This window comes from Argentina anserina, chromosome 3 (genome assembly GCF_933775445.1).
Source record: "Argentina anserina chromosome 3, drPotAnse1.1, whole genome shotgun sequence".
Taxonomy (NCBI): domain Eukaryota; kingdom Viridiplantae; phylum Streptophyta; class Magnoliopsida; order Rosales; family Rosaceae; genus Argentina; species Argentina anserina.
The window spans coordinates 14,830,650-14,850,476 of record NC_065874.1 but is presented as its reverse complement, the minus strand read 5'-3'; the positions used below and the strand labels follow the sequence as shown (position 1 = coordinate 14,850,476).

The window sequence follows — 19,827 nt, the reverse complement described above, 5'->3', positions numbered from 1 at the left end:
GTTAAAGCTAACATGTAATAGTATAGGTCTTGTATGAAGTTTCTGGCCACAAAGCCATATGAATAAAACACAATTTGTTTCATAAAAACACTTGTACTGTTTTATAGATGCGTAACAAAAGTTACAACCAACTCTGGACCACAAGTATTGGTCCAATGTGTTACAAAAATGCCGGAGCACGATTAAGAAACTCATAAAGTTTCAGAAACTCGATAGTTTCGAAAATTTAAAAAAAAAATTCAGGGCTCCGCTCGCGACCGGCAGTAACGTTCGCGAATTGCAAAATTTTATGGGTCCGCGATCGCTAAGTACTGAGTATCCATGGTGTTGCCCCCTGTTTACTTGGTTGAAAGAATGGAACCCAAAGAATCACTAAGTCCGAACACCAGCTATGTTGCTTGCACCGCTGCTGGTGGATCTTCATACTCCCAAACACTAGGAAAGTACCTCTTAAGATGGCGACCGTTCATGGGATTTCTGTGAACATTCCCATCAGTGTCGCGAAGGTAGTAAGCGTCTTTGCCCATTACTCGATCAATCACAAAAGGACATTCCCATTTGGCAGACCATTTACCACGACCATCAACGTGCTCACCATAAGGCAAACAAGCTTTCCAAACTAAGTCCCCAACTCCAAAGCTGCGTCCTCTCGTGCGTTTGTCATATAGCCGTGCTATCTTTTTCTTTTATGCAATAAGGCTATCGAGAGCTTCCATCCGTCGAGAGTCCAAGTCCTCATGCTCTTGATATATAGCTTGAACATAGTCTTCACCAATCAACTGGTGCTGCTCGCGAACCCTCAGCGACTGAACATTAATTTCAATAGGAAGGACTGCATCATGTCCATACATCAAGGCATAAGGTGTAGTACCAGTTGGAGTGCGTTTGGAAGTTCGATAAGCACATAAAGTGTTATCTAACTCTGTGTGCCAAGATCGCGGATTTGCATCTAACATTCGTTTGCGTATAGACATAATGACGCGGTTGCTAGCTTCTGCCTGGCCATTCGCTTGAGCATAATAAGGATTAGAATGCATAAACTTTATCCCATAGCCAGCTAAGAACTTCTGAGTCTTTTCAGCCATGAAACCTGCCCCCCCTGTCCGCAACCAAACACTCTGGAATGCCATACCTGGTGATAATATATTTGAAGATGAAGTCTTTGATCACCTCTGAAGATGTCGTCTTGACTGGTATAGCCTCGACCCACTTGGTGAAGAGATCTGTAGCCAGTAGAATGTGCTTATGCTGGAAGGAAGAATTGGGATGAATCTCCCCAATAAAGTCTAAAACCCAGCCGCGACCTGGCCAATGTTTAATGATTGGTTGCAGAGGAACGTCAGACACATGCTGGACTGGCCCATGCATTTGACATTCGATGCAACCCTACGCGAAGCTAATGCAGTCCTTGAGCATGGTAGGCCAGTAGAAACCATACCGGCGAATGAGCCACCACATCTTTGGACCGGCTTGGTGAGAACCAAAATTGCCAAAATGAACTTCTCGTAAGCATCTCTTAGCCTCAGCTCCATAGATGCATCGCAGGTACAAGCCATCTTCTGCCATGCACAATAGTTCACCGCCTCGAAGGACGTAGTTAGTAGAAAAATATCTAACCCTCTTGTCCACCGGTGCAGAAGGATCAGTGAGGTACTGGATAAACGGTTGCCCCCAATCTACATCAATAGTGTCAATAACAGCTACCAACCAGTCATCGTTAACCTCTTTCCTTGTCATAAAAGAAGGTAATGTGCGTCTCTAAACCTTCAAAATCCTTTCGCGAACGCCATCTGCCAAGCGAATGCCAGTAGCCAACTGTGCTAATTCATTGGCAGTGAAATTCCCTTCTCGAGGAATATAATCAAACACCACGTCTGCAAATTGGTCTAACAATTCCGATGCGCGCTCCCAAAAAGGAAGTAATGTAAAATTGTTACACTTGTAGACACCCTTGAGCTGGTTAATAACTAGGAGCGAATCACCTAATACCTCCACCTCGGTGACCTCTAGATCAAGCAACAACTCCAGGCCAATGATGATGGCCTCATATTCCGCCTGATTGTTAGTGCACTTCCATTCTAACTGAAAAGAGTAACCATGTCTGACTTCGGAAGGATTAACCAATGCAACACCCACTCCTGATAAATGATCAGTGCTGCTACCATCAAAATACAGAACCCAATGCTGAGTGTGAACAAAGAGAACGACCACGTTCTGGTTTTTGACGTCCTCCGTAATAGGATGGTGCAACAAAAAGTCAGACACTGCCTGTCCTGTAAGCACCTTTAAAGGTGTATACTGTAAAGAAAACTCTAATAACGCCAAGATCCACTTGCCAATCCGACCCCTAAGCATAGGTCTAGTAAGCATATACTTCACTAAACCTGTTTGTGCCACCACCACTGTAGTGAAGGACAACATGTAATGGCAGAACTTAGTACCATCAAAGTACAAAGCTAAACACAACCTCTCAATTGGCGAGTATCTAGTTTCAGCGTCTAATAAGGTTCAGCTCTGGTAATAAACGTCATGCTCAATCTTCTTGCCCCCCTCTCCATCACCATCTTGTGCTAGGAGTCCTGCAATTGAGTAGGGGGATGCTGAGATGTATAGCTTCAACGGTACTCCAGGCCGTGGGGGTCTAAGAACAGGTGGATGAGTAAGGTATTCCTTCATTTTATCAAAAGCTGCTTGTTGCGCAGGTCCCCACTGAAACTTTTGATCCACTTTAAGCTTTAGCAAAGGCGAAAAGATTGAGGTTTTGCCAGCGGAATTAGAAATGAAGCGTCGAAGGAAGTTTATTTTCCCAAGCAAACTCTGAAGTTCATTCTTGTTCCTAGGTGCCGGCTTGTCTAGAACCGCTTTTGCCTTATCCTCCGCGACTTCAATACCCCTTTCATGCACTATGAAACCCAAGAAGTCTCCTGCTCGAACCCCAAAAATCCATTTAGCTGGGTTCATCCTGAGCTTGTGCTTTCTCATCCTGGTGAACACTGTCCTCAAATTCTCGATGTGATCTTCTTTCTTCTTAGACTTGACCACCACGTCATCGATGTATACTTTGAGAATGCCCCCCAGCACATCGTGGAAAATCAGGTTCATTGCTCGCTGGTACGTAGCCCCTGCATTGGTCAGACCAAATAGCATATTGTTATATTCAAACACTCCAGTGAACCCTGGACATCTAAACACTGTTTTGTGTCTATCCGGTTCATAAACAGGAATCTGGTGGTAACCAGCTATGCTGTCCATAAAAGATAGTAGTTCGTGTCCTGCGACTGCATCGACTAACATATCCGCCACATGCATAGGATAAACATCTTTCGGTGTTGCCGCATTCAGATTCATGTAGTCCACACATACGAGAATTTTGACATTTTTCTTCCGCACTAGTACTATGTTTGATAGCCATTGAGAGTATTTAGCTGGTCGGATAATACCGGCTTGGAACATGTTTTGAACCTCTTTCTTGACTGCTGCTGCTGTATCTGCACTCATTCACCATGGGCTTTGTTGTACATGCTTGTACCCTTCCATTATAGGCAAACAATGGCAAACCAAATCTGGCGACAAGCCTGGCATGTCCTCAAATTTTTCAGCAAAATAATCGCGGAACTCTTGCAACAACTCTAACAAATGTTGTCTCAGTTACTCATCCAAGTGTTTACTTATTCCAACCTCCATGGGCTCCTATGTGGTCCCCAAATTGATCTTTTCCACTTGATCTTTTACTTTAGGTAGAGTATCATCCAAAGCTGCAGGTGCTCGTTGAATGAACTCTTCCTCTGCTTGAACCTTAGTTAAATCATCATCAATGCACTCGCCTAGTGCCACTGCCCCCCAGGCCTCATGTTCCTCTCTGTAAATAGATAAACGTTGGAGAAATGACACATAGGCCTACTCTTGCTCCTTGGCCAGTGATGTACTCATGGATGATTATTTTTTGCTTTCACGATGAAGCCAGGTCTATTTATGTCTGTTTTAACCTGTACTAAACCTCATCGTGTCAATTCTATAGAAGTCACCCCAACTGGACGACCCTTGGTATCGATTCTGGTAACTCCTAAAGGTCTCATGTCACCATAATAGTATTCCGCATCCAAAATGCAGGAGGCAACAGAATATGGTCGATCATCTGCTCTCACTAGCTCTGCCTTATCAGTTGTAGGATCCCACATCAGTATTTCTTGGTGTAGAGTAGAAGGGATGCAGTAAGCTCTATGTATCCAATCCCTGCCAAGTATGATGCTGTATGGAGCGGTGCAATCTGTAACGAAGAACGTTTGAAATAGCTCAGAAGGTCATATCTTGACTTTGAGGATCAAAACTCCTAAGGTCTTAGTTAAGTTGCCAGCAAAACTCCTGACCTTGAGGTTGCTACTGAGAACCTTTTCCTTCGCAATGCCCAGTGCTTCGACCGTTTTCACTGTAATGATGTTGACTGTTGCACCGCCGTCGACAAGGATTTTGTTCACTCTCTTACCCTCCATCTCAGCCGATATGTATAAAGGTTTAATGTGCTGAGTCATGGTCGCTGTAGGCTTTGTGAACATCATAAATAATCTTTGGAGCTATATCATCGTGTGAGATTTATCAGCTCCTTTCCTCATGTCCTTCTCAACAGTTGGCACCTCTGTAGATGACAACTCTGTGACTGTACCACCTCCTGGGCTTGCGTCTTACCTCCAATGAATAGATGAGATGACATCGACCGTGGAAGAGCATACTTCGAGGACAAAGTGAACACCATGTTGCAACTAGGAACAGTGTCTAACCTTGGTATTCCTTCCTCATCGCTATCTCCGTGACATAGGTTAAACATGTTGCAATCTGGCGTAGCTGTCATTTCTTCATCATAACCTTCCTCCAGCTCGTCCTCAGAAAACCCTAATCTTTGCTCATCACCACCTGATTCTTCCATATTGTCGTCTGGAATGGACTCAGTTGGTGTTCGCGAGGGAAACTTGCTTCTAAGAAACTCCGTAAGTGATTGCTCCTGATGAGCCTTGGGAGAAGTAACCACTGCCGCAGTCTCCACTAACTCTAGAACCACAAGTGTTGGCTCTTTCACTGTTGGAAGCACTAGTCATGGTTCTTTGACCTTCAGCTTCCATTCGAACTGTGGCTTGATTCTCTCTGGAGCTGGTTCCCGATGGTCTGGCTTACATACATACCTTTTTGGCATCCATTTAGATTGCGCAGGTTGTGCAACACTACTTTGCTATTGTTTCTACTGAATAGAAACACCTTGTGCGTGTTGTTTGTTTGTTGCTCTGCAGTCAGTGGAGGCGTAAGACAACCTATCATAGATTAAAACTCTTTCTTTAGGAGCAATTTCCATTGGTCACTTAATTCGATTATGAACGTTGTCCCTGGGGTATGGCTCCCTCCTGTGGCGATCAATCCGGCGAATGTGCACATATGGCCTGAAACTAAGCTTTTCAACTGTCTCTCGCAACAGCCAAGGTGGCTGCTCTAGCTGGTCGCGAGAGAGCTCTCCTCGGTTATATGCCTCTAGCATTCGCTTGGCCCTTCCTCATCTTTTCTGTACGTTCCTTTTCTGAGTTTTTGTAGCCTCCAGAGCTCTTCCATGCTCCTGAACGTACCAGACATCTGGCTTTAACGACCTCGGTGCGGGTGGTATGTATGGCCGTTGTAGCGCCTCACACCAAGCTTGAGTTTCCGGCGCATTCGCCCCAACTCGCTGCCCTCCAAGAACGTTCGCGACCCCGCCAAGACCTGAGTGTGGCCTTTTCAACACTTGAGCATAAGTGTCTGTCTGAACTCTAGCTTTCTTGGGGTTCTTCCTCTCGGAAAGATTTGTCAGCGAGCGAGGCCTCCGATGCCTTTGCAACTCCTCATGTCTACCAGCATTATCACAGTTTATGGAACACTCTTTCTTGCATCGATTGCAAAGAACATAAGTTTTTTCCTTTGCGACATTCTGTTCCTTGTCCTGGACAACGCTTCGTTGTTTACCTGCGTCAGATTGCTTGGCTCTCGCAACCTCCGTCGCCACGGGCACTCCTTCCGCTGTTGCCTCCACACCCAAATCAGATCTGAAGCAAAGGACAACACTCCTTCATCTAACCACTGATGTACCTGGTCCTTGAGCTGTATGCAAATATGAGTATCATGAGTCCAAACGTTATGAAACTTACAATACCGTTTACCTTTAACTTCTTCCACGGTCGGGAACTCAGTCCACGGTACAATGGTTTCACCCTCAGCAATAAGCTTGTCCAAGATCTCATGAGCCAATGACACATCATAAGTGTACTCAGCAAACTTGGAAGGGCGATGAGTCTTCAACGGTGTTGTCAATGGCGTAACCTCCACTATTGACACTGTAGGGAAGGGATCAACATCGACCCAAGCTGCAGCTCTTTCAGTGTCTACCCCCAGCATGCCTTTGTTAATCCAGGTCTGTAATTGATCCTTGAGCTTAACACAATCATCTGTGTGGTGATTGAACAAGTTGTGAAACTTACAGTACTTCTTCCCTTCAATCTGCGCTGCGGTAGGCATTGCAGTGTCATGCTTCACTCTTCCACTCACGAATAACTCATCCAGAATTTATGGAGCCTTGTGAGCATTGTAGGTATATGAGTCGTATTCGGGCTTGATAAACGCTGCTGTAGAGATCTTGACAGGGTCCATGTACATCTTCAAAGCCTTAGACTTCAATGCTTGAGCTATCTCTACGCCAGCCACTTCATCATCTACCTCCTCGACCCACTGCTCTTCGTATGGATAGGGTGTGTAGAAAGGATCTACATGCGAGTAGATAGTGGAAACCCTCTTAGTTCCGGATGGAACTGCATAGCGTGGTTTCAAAGTTCCAGGGTGATAGGACATAGGTGGACATTTTGGAACTGTAGCACTGTCCTCCATCTCCCTGAGGAACACTTGGTAAGAACTTACCTTGTTCATTAAATCTGCCATGCTAGAAAAATAGGCATCATGATGTTTGGTCCGCTACCGGGTCTCCAAACCCTTTATGGCGATGCGAATGGCATCCTGTTCAGTGAGCGGTGTTCTGCACTTGGCTTGCTGAACCTTGAACCTCTTCAGGAACTCCACTGCCGACTCCATTGGCTGTTGATACATGCAAGTCAAAGATGACAAATCCACTTCAGGCTCAACACTCCCAAAAGTCGTTTTAAACATCGTCTCGAGCATGGACCAATATGAAATGGACCTTGGCGCCAACTTGGAGAACCAAGACAGCGCTGGCCCTGACAACGATGAACCAAACGCCCTCATCTGGAAGACTGGATCAGATGTATATGGCCCGCAATCGTTATGGAAACGCGATATATGCTCAGCAGCATTCTCGGAACCCTCTCTTGAGAAAGTCTGGAACTTTATTGGTCGATAACCCGATGGGCCAAGGACACGCTGACACCCATTCTGGGAATGGACTTGTATATGATATGTTGACAGAAGCATGACCATGAATGGTCCTCACACTTTCCTGGATCATCTTTTGAACCTGCTCCTTGGTAAGGCTCCGACCTTCCTCTACTTCCTGCTCAGACTCTTCTTGAAGTTCCTCTCGCCGCTCGCGACAGAACTGATGTTGACGCTCTTGTCTTCCACTTGGTTGAAGAAGTGCCAATGCTTTTTGTAAAGCTTCAACCTCGGGAGTGTTCGACCGTCTGGAACTTCCAAGCGTGAACTTTCCCTTCTTAGCCTTCACCCTCTTCCTCTTTGCAAGTTTGACAAGCTCAGCATCTGATTTGTCAGCCTCATCACCTCTGGCCTCGTCTTCCTCAGTGCCGTTGTTAGTACCGGCTGTATCTTTCTTGCTAGACTTTGCCTTTTTGGTGGCATTCGGCTTGTCATGGTTCTGGCTCTCGTAAAGCCCGGTGACAGTCCGTTGGATTTCCAACGCCTCTTCGATTTGCTTGAATCGCTCATCCTGGCCCGCGAACTCTAAGTGAGCATTCTTCGCGTGCTCATTAGTACCCAGAACCAACTTCTTCAACCTGTCGTTGGTCTCAGCTATACGCTGACCCTGTGTCGACTGCAATTGCGACACATTATCCAACGTTCTCTCAACTGCAGTCATTCGAATGCTGAAGGACTCCTCCAACGACTTGACTACTGTCGTCAACTCTTTGAAAGCTAGTTGCATGTCTTCCGGTGTCACCATCACTCCAAACTTCAGTAATGCCTCAACCATTGTTAAACCTCTGCAAGTCGCTGTGTTATGAGGAACACAATGTGAATGCTCTGGTTTCGAGCAAGGGGAATATCCTCGCGAGTAAGGATTTCGGCTTGCTATCTTGACACGGTCCCACTGGGCGTGCCAAATGTTCAAGCTGGGAAAACGGATCCTCCTCAGAGAATAATCAGCAAGCCCCGGTGTCGAACCCTAGACGGTTCGACCCTTCGTTCTCTGTTGTTGCCGGCGTGCCAGTACCTTTGAGTTAGGTACAACTCTTGCTTTGTTTGATGATGATTGCGCTTTACGTACTATCTTCTTCTCAAACGATTGCTCCGCAGTTGCTGATAAACCGCTGAAGTTCGAATGACCTATACATAACCGAAGTTGCTAGGTACCTTTCACTCCACCTCAAGTAGATGGCCGATTTTACTTTAGACCGCTTGGGGAAAAGCAAAGCTTATATTGTGTCGTTAATAGCAGGATTCTCTCGCGAATGGGATTTGCTGACTAGTGCAGACTTTTGTGTTTGCTAGAAGCTATGCTAGGGACTTGATGGACTTGACTCTAGTTGCCAAGGTTAATCGGACTTGTTTGCTACAGGCAGCGCGAGGCGTACATCTGGGTAGCTCCGCTTCGATGGGAGACTTGGTTGCCGAAGCGAATCGGACTTTTACTCTGTGGGGAGATTTTGACTATGCGGCTGCGCGATAGTTTGTTTGACATTGCGTCTGTTATTCTGCACATTTGACCCCCTTATATAGAGAACACAACTTGTTCTTTCTTGCGAATTAAGTCTTGAGAACCTCCTAGTTGATTTAGATTCACCTTCCTTAATCAACTTAGATTCTATACAGCGATAGTCCCCTAAATCTATTCCAATACGGTAGGTAATCTTGCTTTGTGATATATTTTCCCCAAATAACCGGTCCACGAGCCTAAATAGTCTAAATAATACCGGAGTATTATTTTAGGCCCAAATACTGTTAAAAACATTTTGTTTTCCCCAACCAAATGATTACGCGGTGATCTCCATTTCTTCTTTTCGTTAGTCGAATAGTCGATGCATGATATTAGCTGGACTTTGAGTCAATTTTTGTGACTGCCCATGTTGATTCTGTTATACAAATTTCATTCAACACCGCACACATTATGCTATATATAAGGGTCCAAAGAAACTAAGAAGTTAAGTTTAATATTTAGATTTGTGGATTGCGACAAACGCAGTTTTTTTCTGCTTTCTTTGAAAATAAAAATTACTTTAATAAGATCCGAAATAAATAATAAATGATGCTTATTGAGATATTGAAGAAAACTAATAGTTTGTTATTGAACAAAATAGGCCAAATGTAGCAACCCTTGCTTTGACATGCCAAGATGAGCAAGTACATACATCTAATTCACCGATTTCAATCTTAGAAAAAAAATGCTTGCATATTTCCTTATTAAACGCATAAAGCCATAAATCTATCGGCTATCACTTATCAGTAATCAGAAAAAGAAAAAAAAACAACCTCAAATATGGGTTGCAGTATCATGTTTTGGTTCTAACTACTATCCTGCTTTATTTCCCTCATAAAACAGATACATGTTAAATGTAAAAAGATGAGTAAAATGCGTAATTTAGTTGGAATAATTCATACTAGTAGGTAACAAAATGTTCTTGACAAATATAAATAGGGCCTTGTCAAGTTGTCAGCATTAAGCTATATCCTCATCCAGAGTACAAGAATGAACTACTCGATAGTCAGTTCGGCAGGAATCATTCACCTGAAACCTATTTCCATAAAAAAAAAAACATTAAACAAGATCTTTCACTACACAATGAAAAGAATATCTGATAAAGTTGTAACGATCAGAAACCAATTTGTGGGAATTTATATGCCAAGTTCAATTTAAGCACCAGCTCTTTCCTAATTTCTTCCGATAATTAATAGCCTAATATCTTCTTCTACACAGTACCCAAATTGATAAGTATGGACAATTCAGGACACAAGAGAACTGACATCTGATCATTACAGGAGATATGTTCTCCACGCAGTTATAACTCCCACATTGTTCGAAAGTCTTTTCTCACTATCAAATGCTCGATAATTTCATGGCTTATGGATTTGTGTTGCCATCAACTTGAGCTCCCTTTGTTTCCTTTTAGCTTATAATGATCTTCACGATGAGATTGCATCATTAGTTTCTCTGCTGTTACGAGCGGACTGAAATCCTGGGGTACATCCTCTAACATTTGAGTTGGAATGAATAGATCACATTTGCTTTGAATGATTTTCAATTCTCTATCCAGATGGAAGGTAGAAACTTCAGTTGTTTGTTTTCATTCTTAATCTTAGTATTACACCTTTGAATATGTGAAATATCAAACTATAGTAAATAAAAAACAGGGAAAAAGAGTGATTTTATAGTTACGATGCAAACAAAATAACCATTCCCTTCGAAAGGAAAAAAGACAAAAAAAAAAATTGCAGGCTTGCAGCGTCTGTAGGATAATGTCTAAACACAAAAAATGCTTGGACGGATATATGCATTAAACTTATCCTTTGTCATGTATTTTTGGCTACCTAGTCTCTTACATTCAAGTTTTGTGACTGCTCATGCCATAATCGATCATGCATGTCATTCATAATATTCAATATATAAGGTTCCAAAGAAAGTTTACATATTAGTGGCAGATTGTAGCAACCATCATTTTTTCAGACCAAAAATAAGTAGCAACCATTATTTCTGATTTGCTTTACAAATGTAAACAAGTATTCAAACATAAATACTGCTCACTACTTATAGAGATATTAAAAAGATATTGTGATAACTGAGATATTAGGGAGAACTCTACGTACGGAGATATTAAAAAGACAGTATTATGATACCTGAGATATTAGAGAGAACTAACTAGATGTTAAGCTCTGTCACTCTTGTTTCAGAGTAATAGATGCAACTGAATTGCAATATTAGGTTGGTTGTATACTCCAATACGAGTAAAAAGAAATAATAGCACTCGGATTCATTTCATCGACAAGGTTGATTGATTACAGATATATTGTGTAGATAGGTTGATTGATTGCATATCAACAGTTTTTTTAAATCAAACGGCACCCATTTGTATTTCAGCAGATATAATCAAGATAATACACTCGAATGCCGACAAAAAAAAACGACATCTTGTGACTCAATAAACAAACTATCTCTAAGTAAAACTAGTTATCACCTAGGTAAAACTAGCCAACAAGCCAAGATTCACCAACTTTTCCATGGTCATGAAGCACAAAACAACATGATACAAATGATATAGAAGGTATAAATAAATTTTAACAACCATATCATTGTATCACTGTGATGCGATCCAAATTATGCCTTTCCGGCGAAAGGAGTAAACTCCTGCTCTTCCAACTTTGCAAACTTCATTGCCACCTGAATTTGCAATCCAATTTCATGAACTTATAAACCATAAAGTCTCACAATATCTGTGTTAGGTATCCCAGATCGGAACCCAAAAGAAGGGCCCAAACGCAGGAAAACCCACAAAGCCACCGCCAACTGTCAACGCTCTACGGACGTCTAAACCTTTAGAATTGTCCCCTCCAACGACATAGAGTCCCTAGAAGCTGACGCCCATACCTCCACCACCAAGAGAACAAGTCAGCAACCACCACTGATCCCCATATCTAAAGAGGAAAATGGGGGAAAAATGGCCCCAACAACATGTCGGCCTCCCCGATTCGAAGAGCACCACCGCAAAGAAGGGCTTCGAGCTTTCCACAAATGACCCAAGGTGAGAGAAAAGGTGAGAGATAGCCATCATCATCCCCACCTGGCGCAACCGCCGCCACCAAATCTAGACCACCACCATCCACAGGAGGGCACAACATCCACCCACCACCACCCGCTCCAAGGACCGTCGCATGCACACACAGTAATGCCACACATGACGCAGCAAAATTTCATTGCCCGCCATGGGAAACAACGCCAAAAACTGTTAGGAATCAAGAAACCAAGAACACAACAAACTGGGGAATGACTTATATTGAATAAAACAGAATCTTGGCTTTATAAGCCTTACAAACTAACTGAAAGATAAAATTGCAGCCCACGTATGACATGATCTAAAACGTGGTAAAGTGCTAGAGGAAACATTCAAACCACTATCTACTTTCCTAACAAATAGTGATTTATTCAACAGAAACAAATCCTAACAGAGAACCTAAAAACTAGCAGCCACTTCTCTTCATTCCCTCCCTTAAACTATTGTTGTTAAGCAATTAGTTTACATCCAGTAGCTCACAGACTCCCAACAATTCACGAAGCCTCTGAAAAGTTTCCAATTTCAAAGGCTTAGTAAATAGGTCTACCAATTGCTCATGTGTTCCACAATGCACCAGTTCTACTGCACCATCCCGAGTTAATTCACGAAGGAAATGAAATCTCACATCTATGTGCTTACTGCTCCCATGTAATACTGGATTCTTTGACAGCTTGATAGTGGAACTGTTGTCACACAAAACTGTGATACTTCCATTTTGAACATATCCGAGCTTCTCCAAAATCCTATTCATCCAAATTGCCTGACAAGCACAAGATGATGCAGCCACATATTCTGCCTCAGTGGTTGAAAGAGTAACAATAGGCTGCTTCTTTGAGGACCATGAAACAGCTCCTCCACTAAGCATGAACATGTATCCAGATGTGCTCTTTCGATCCTCCAAATCTCCTGCATTATCTCTATCAGTATAAGGTAAGAGCTCCTTATTTACTCCCCTCTTGTAATGAATCTCATAATTGACAGTCCCTTTCAAATATCTCAACACCCTTTTAGCTGCTTGAAAATGTACTTCAGTTGGTTGAGACATAAATCTGCTGATGAGACTCAATACAAACATTAAATTAGGCCTTGAAGCTGTAATGTACATAAGACTGCCTACAATTTGCTTGTAATATGTTTCATTAACTCACACACCATTTTCATCCTTACTTAACTTGAAACCAGGCACAATAGGACTCAAAACTTCATTAATGTTCTCCATACCAAACCTCTTAAGAACCTCTAAGGCGTACTGGCTTTGACAAACAAATATCCCATCTTCCCTATGCATTATTTCTAATCCAAGAAAGAATCTCATTTTCCCCAAGTCACTCATATCAAATTCCTTCATCATGGATTTCTTAAATTCTATCATCATCAACTCATCATCACCGGTATATATAAGATCAACAACATAAACACTCACAATTAAAATGTTACCTCCTGAACCAGTTTTAATAAAAAAGGTTTGCTCACTGTTGCATCTATGGAACCTTTCCTTCATGAAATATGCCTCAATTCTACTGAACCAAGCACGAGGTGCTTGTTTCAGTCCATATAAGGCTTTCTGCAACTTGTACACCTTGTTTTCATTTCCTTTCTGTTCATACCCCAAAGGCTGCTCCACAAATACATCTTCTTTCAAGTCTCCATGGAGAAATGCTGATTTGACGACAAGTTGGAAAATTCTCCAACTCCTCTGAGCAGCTATAGCAAGTGTCATCCTGACTGTATCCATCCTAGCCAGTAGAGCATATACTTCTGTGTAATGAATACCTTGCTGCTGAGAATACCCTTTGGCTACTAATCGAGCTTTATGCTTGTCAACCTCCCCAAACTCATTGTACTTGGTCTTATACACCCATTTAACACCAATCTTCACTCAACCAACCTCCATGTCTTATTCTTCTCTGTTGCTTCTATTTCTGCATCCATGGCCTTTCTCCATTTTAAGCTTCCAATTGTTTCTTCAAACCTCACAGGATCATTGGACATCACAAGAGCCATATTTGCTTGATGCTCTAAATCAGAGAGTCCTGAACCAGGTGTATAGTCACTCATCCAAAATGGTGGCTCCCTGTTTCTCTGTTCCCTTGCCTCAGGTGTCTCATCATGAACGCCATGGCTTGGTGTATCGACTCCAACCTCTTCAACTTCCTCAGATTGTGATCCAGTGCCACTTCCCTCAGTGTTTTCCTCATCTCCAACTCCATTTTCACTCCCTGAATCTTCACCCTCACTTTCATTTGCATTCTCACCCTCACTCTCATTTACATTTTGTTTTTCTTCACCCTACTCTAAATCCATTAACACCTGCTTCTGATAACTTGCATCCCAATCCCACTATTTATTCTCCTCAAAGACTACATCTCTACTAATCACTATTTTTTTAGTAACAGGATTGTAGAGTCTGTAAGCCTTTGATTCTTCACTGACACCAAGCAACACACAAGGAACACTTTTGTTGTCTAGCTTGCTTCTCTTGACATCTGGAACATGTACATAAGCAATACATCCAAAGATTCTGAAAAACTCCACTGAAGGTTTCTCACCACTCCAAGCTTCTTCTGGAGTCATATTCTTGACTGCAAGAGTAGGGCACCTATTCAGCACAAACATGGTCCAATTCACTGCTTCAGGCCAGAAAGTTTTTGGCATTTTCTTTTCTGAAAGCATGGATCGGACCATATTCATAACAGTCATGTTCTTCCTCTCTGCTACTCCATTTTGTTGTGGAGTGTAGGCAGCAGTTAATTGTCGCTTGATGCCATTTTGCCTGCAATACTCAATAAAATCATCCGAATTGAATTCCCCTCCCCTATCAGTACGAAGACACTTGATAAACAATCTTGTTTCATTCTCCACAAGCTTCTTAAAGAATATAAAAGAATTTAAGGCTTCTGACTTCTCTACCAAGAAATACACCCAAGATCTTCTACTGTAATCATCAATAAAACACCATATATACCTCTTTTTACTATTTGAGGTTGGTGAGATTGCTCCACAAATGTCTGCATGAATAAGTTGCAATTTCTGTGTTGCTCTCCATGCATCTTTCTTCGGGAAGGGATCTCTGTGTTGTTTTCCAATGAGACAATCTGCGCACTTCACTTCTGAGGCAACAAACTTTGGCAGGCCATACACCATCTTCTTATCTTGCAAAGTTTTCAAACCCTTGAAACTAAGATGTACATACCTGATGTGCCAGAGTTGCGATAGATCTTTAGATGTTGTGTGAAAGTAGCTTGCAAAATTTGACTTGGCAAGTAGGATGGACATTTGATTTGTTGACATTGTGGTCTGAATGATCAATCCTCTTTCTGGATAGTATATCTTGCACATGCCTCCTTGCATCAGAACCGCTAATCCTCTCTCTTGTAATTGCCCTACACTGAGGAGATTGTTCTTCAATTCTGGAACATAAAACACTTCTGTCACAATGTGATTGACTCCATTAATGTGAATATTCACATTCCCTTTTCCCATCACGTTCATCTTCAAGTCATTTCCAAGCTTCACCATGTGCTTGAAGGAATCATTCATCTCACTAAATATCTTCTTGTCACCACACATATGATTCGAACACCCGGAGTCTATGAATCATGCATCTTCTCTGTTGTGACCTTGTTCTTCCACATATGTCATCAGAGCCATCTCTTCTTCCACATTTAGTTCCCCACATACATCTCCTGAATAACTTCCACACAACTCGACATGAGACATGAGCAACATGGTTTCCTCCTCTCCTGCTTCTACATAATTGGCTTGCTTCTCCCAGTTTGGACATTCATACTGATAATGTCCAAGTTTATGACACATGTAACATTCAATTGTGGCTCGGTTCACTGTTAGGCGCCCTCTTCCTCTACCTCTTCCTCTATAACTATTCCGGCCATGACCTCTGCCTCCACCACCCTGATCATATGTTACTTTCAAAACCTGCTCTTCTTCTCTATGTTTGTTGAACTTTTGTTCATGAATAATCAAGGTGCTTTGCAATTCATCAACTGAGAGTTCATCTATATCTTTCGATTCCTCAATTGAACAAACTATATAGTTAAATTTTTCAGTTAAGGAACGAAGGATTTTCTCCACAATAGTCACATCCGTCATATGCTGATCTCCATACACCCTCATTTTGTTTGCAACAAACATAACTCGAGAAAAGTAATCAGTAACACTCTCACCTGATTTCATTTCAAGAATTTCAAATTCCCTTCTGAGTGCTTGACGAGTTGAGTGTTTCACCCGCTTGTTGCCTTCATATTTCTTCTTCATTGAGTCCCAGATCTACTTCGAAGTATCCTTCTTCAAGATTGTCTGCAAAATCGGCCGATCAATTACCTGAAATAATACTTCGCCTCGAGATCTTTCAGCTCCAGGGCCTCCAGCTGCTGCTTGCGATCCTCTTCTTGCTTACATTGCCCTTCTGTAGGCTGCTGTTGTTGCTGCTCAAGCTGTTGCGTTCTCTCCACCATTTTGAAGAATAGGATCTTGGAGCACTTGGTTCAGCTGCTGATGTCCCAATCTCCACCAGGTGCCACAATTTCTTGGATCGAAGGAAGTTCTCCATCAATATCGACCAATGGTCGTAATATCCATCGAATCTCGAAATCGACACCGATACGTGATCCTTCTCACTTGTCATCTCTTTCTATGTGTTTGTAAGTCAATCAGAAACTGCAGTTCTTTTTTATCAGGCCCAGTGGGGGCTTTGATACCAGAATGTTAGGAATCAAGAAACCAAGAACACAACAAACTGGGGGAATGACTTATATTGAATAAAACAAAAACTTGGCTTTATAAGCCTTACAAACTAACTGAAATATAAAATTGCAGCCCACGTATGACATGATCTAAAACGTGGTAAAGTGCTAGATGAAACATTTAAACCACTATCTACTTCCCTAACAAATAGAGATTTATTCAACATAAGCAAATCCTAACAGAGAACCTGAAAACTAGCAGCCACTTCTCTTCAAAAACACCAAAACCAACCGGCGAAAACCCACCAGAGCGAGGTCCTCCGTCACCACCAAGGAACCAGAAAGGAGGCTCTCAAAACACCACCACCAAACAAAAGCCAAAACCAAACAGACCGGAGCAAGCCCAGAGTCAAGAACACCACCAAAAAGCGGAAGGAAAGAGACTAACCCAAACGCAAGGACGCCGGGGAAGGGGGTTTTTGTGGCCAACGCCATATGTTTTGGAAAATTTTGTCGCCGCCACTAGAGAGCAAACCCCAGCAGAGGGATAGGAATATAATTAACTCTTTGCATATCTACAGTTTGTATTTGTATCAAACTATTGGGAAATTTTGACTTTAAATATAAGCTTCTGATGTATATGATTTCTCTGTCTTCAAATTCAAATTAAAGTTGCAGTTTATATAGCAAATAACGACAATGCAATAAATCAACATACCAGAAAACACGGGACATATAATTCACTCATTCTAGACTCTGAGCGATAACCATGCGATATTTTCATAATAAAGGTATAACCCTAGATCCAACAGTTATAAGCAGGCATTATAAGAAAAGCAACCTCAAATTTAGGTTGCAGTCCATGCAATATTGCCATAATAAAGGCATAACCATAGATCCAACAGTTAACAGAACAGTACATCAATAGGCATTATAAGAAAAGCAACCTCAAATTTGGGTTGCAGTAGCAGAAGTCAAAAGAATATACATATTCCATACTTATTAAGGTTATATTTACAGATACTCAGCTTAGCTGCACTTAAAGGGATCCGAATGTATTTTCTCCACTGTAAGTCATATAAAGGAAACCATCCTCATCTTTGTTTTCCTCATAGATTGCCGACATCATTGCAGCTGCAACAGGCAGAGACCAAAATATGGTTAAAAGTATAGATAAAAGAGAAATAGGAATTTAGAAAAGAGTCTGATTATAATTCAAACCAGTAGGTGGCAAAATGTTCTTGACAAATATAAATATGGCCTTCTCAGCACTAAGCTTTATCCTCTTCCGAACCACATAAACAAACTGCCCAACAGTCAGATCAGCAGGAACCAGATACCTGTTTCCATCACAAAATATTATACAGAACTCAATGCACGAGATCTTTCACTGTACAATGAAAATACCATAGTGTCTACTCTTAGAAAGTCAATTTGTTAATGAACTATATTTCAGCTCCAATTCAAGCACCAACTGTTCCGGTTGTATTTCATTTATTATATCAATAGCAATTTTTTGCTTTGACTACACTAAAAATTATGGAACAGTTCCTGAGAAAGCTAGAAAGCATATCAAGAGATCAAAAATTGACTTATCATCATTATCATGGGCCATGGAAAACATATGCAGTTAAATTTCTAAATAAAATATGCATATCTTGGTTGGGCTCTACAACAAAGACGACTTGTGGCATAGCTCATGAAAGAGGATTTACCAAATAAAGCGCCAAAGTAAAAATATATAAAGCGCACATATAAATATGGTATATACTAACTTCTTCTTGTCGATGTCTGGTATGTCACTTCTTTCAGCTTTCTCCACAATAACCTGTTTACAGTACCAGAGGAAAAGGATGATGAGCTTAATATATAGGTCAGATGACATATAGAATAAGGTATATAAATCAAAGACGAAACAAGTTTTGCATGGAAAACTTATGAACCCTTGGTTCAGCCAGCCTCTTTGGGATACGCACAATTTGACCAAAGTTCAAACGTGCTTTGCTTATCAAAAATTTGTGTGAATTAGAAATTTGAGAACAATTTATAGTGAAGTTGTGATCAGGAACTAAATCATCTAAGCTCCTACCGGAATTCTGTCAGGATACTTCTCCCTGATACGAGCAGCTTCTGCCTGCCTCCTCTCTGGAGAAAATCAAAGACAATGAAAAGAACGTGAGAATGGATAACCTTGCCAGCTAAAATCTACTGGGATGATGAAAGAGATATAGTCATGTTGTCTTCATGGTATGCATGTGTACCAGCTGGTTAAAACAGCAAAATTTCTTAAACTTCTAAACGAGATATCTAAGCCATTCGGTAAGTAAATAGTTATCTCAATTCTCTTGAACTCTTGCTCGCAGAATTTGAGAACCAATCAGGTGCTCAAATTAACACTTATGTCATGCATATTGCCGACTACTATTATAGATACCCAAAAAATGGAAGCCATATAATCATAATTAGATTCCAATAGAAAAGTCTTCAACATTCCAACCACATATCCTAGCTGGACAACACTTCTCAACATAATCTCAGAACACCAACTCAGATCATGTAAAGAAGAACAAAACAAGATCATGTAACTCACTGACATGAACAAAAAAAAGCATACAACTGGGAAAAAGAACTAAATTTCACAACAAAACCCAATACATAAAAAGTTCAAACATCAAAAGATCAAAACTTTAATTCAAAAATTCTTCCTTGTATCCACAACATGCACATATATCATGAAATTCGCAACAGACCCATCTTGAATCAACAAACACCATACACAACAAAATCCAGGGTCACTCTAGATCTACCACAAACACGTGCATATCAACTGTAAAGAGAGTCATGAAACAAACCAAGGGGGTGTTCCAGCTTGAAGGAGCTTTTGGCCATGGTTGATCACAAACCTCTTTGACTATTCAGAGAGAAGCCCTTCTGGGTTCAGATCACACAGAAGGAAAAACAAGAACCAGATTAAGGGTTTTTGATTGAAAGAACAAAAATAAATTAAGAAAAGAAAAGATCTTTAATATATTCTCACCAAACAAAAAGGCAGAGGAAGAAGAAATGGGAAGGAATCAGAGAGAGAAAACGAGAAAGGGGCAAACGCTTGAAATGAGGAAACTGATAGATGAGAGAATGAGGAAGAA

General features: G+C 41.5%; 1 protein-coding gene across 1 annotated transcript; it reads right to left on the bottom strand.

Moving 5' to 3' along the window:
• Positions 1-17,443: 17,443 nt before the first annotated feature.
• LOC126786337 (autophagy-related protein 8C-like) lies at positions 17,444-19,827 on the bottom strand. The gene is made up of 6 exons (XM_050512132.1): positions 19,719-19,827; positions 19,534-19,612; positions 18,771-18,826; positions 18,457-18,509; positions 17,903-18,021; positions 17,444-17,815 (listed from the first exon to the last, which is right to left on the bottom strand). The coding sequence occupies exons 2-6, from the start codon at positions 19,568-19,570 to the stop codon at positions 17,721-17,723; spliced, it is 360 nt and encodes a 119-aa protein (XP_050368089.1). The 5' UTR covers positions 19,571-19,612; positions 19,719-19,827; the 3' UTR covers positions 17,444-17,720.

Bases quoted from the DNA above. Each gene is read 5' to 3' on its own strand.
- LOC126786337 (XM_050512132.1), bottom strand. From the start codon at position 19,570: ATGGCCAAAAGCTCCTTCAAGCTGGAACACCCCCTTG. The intron at 18,510-18,770 runs GTAGGAGCTTAG...TACTGTAAACAG, and splicing joins AGTATCCTGACAGAATTCCG to GTTATTGTGGAGAAAGCTGA. The intron at 18,022-18,456 runs GTTAGTATATAC...TGATGGAAACAG, and splicing joins CCAGACATCGACAAGAAGAA to GTATCTGGTTCCTGCTGATC.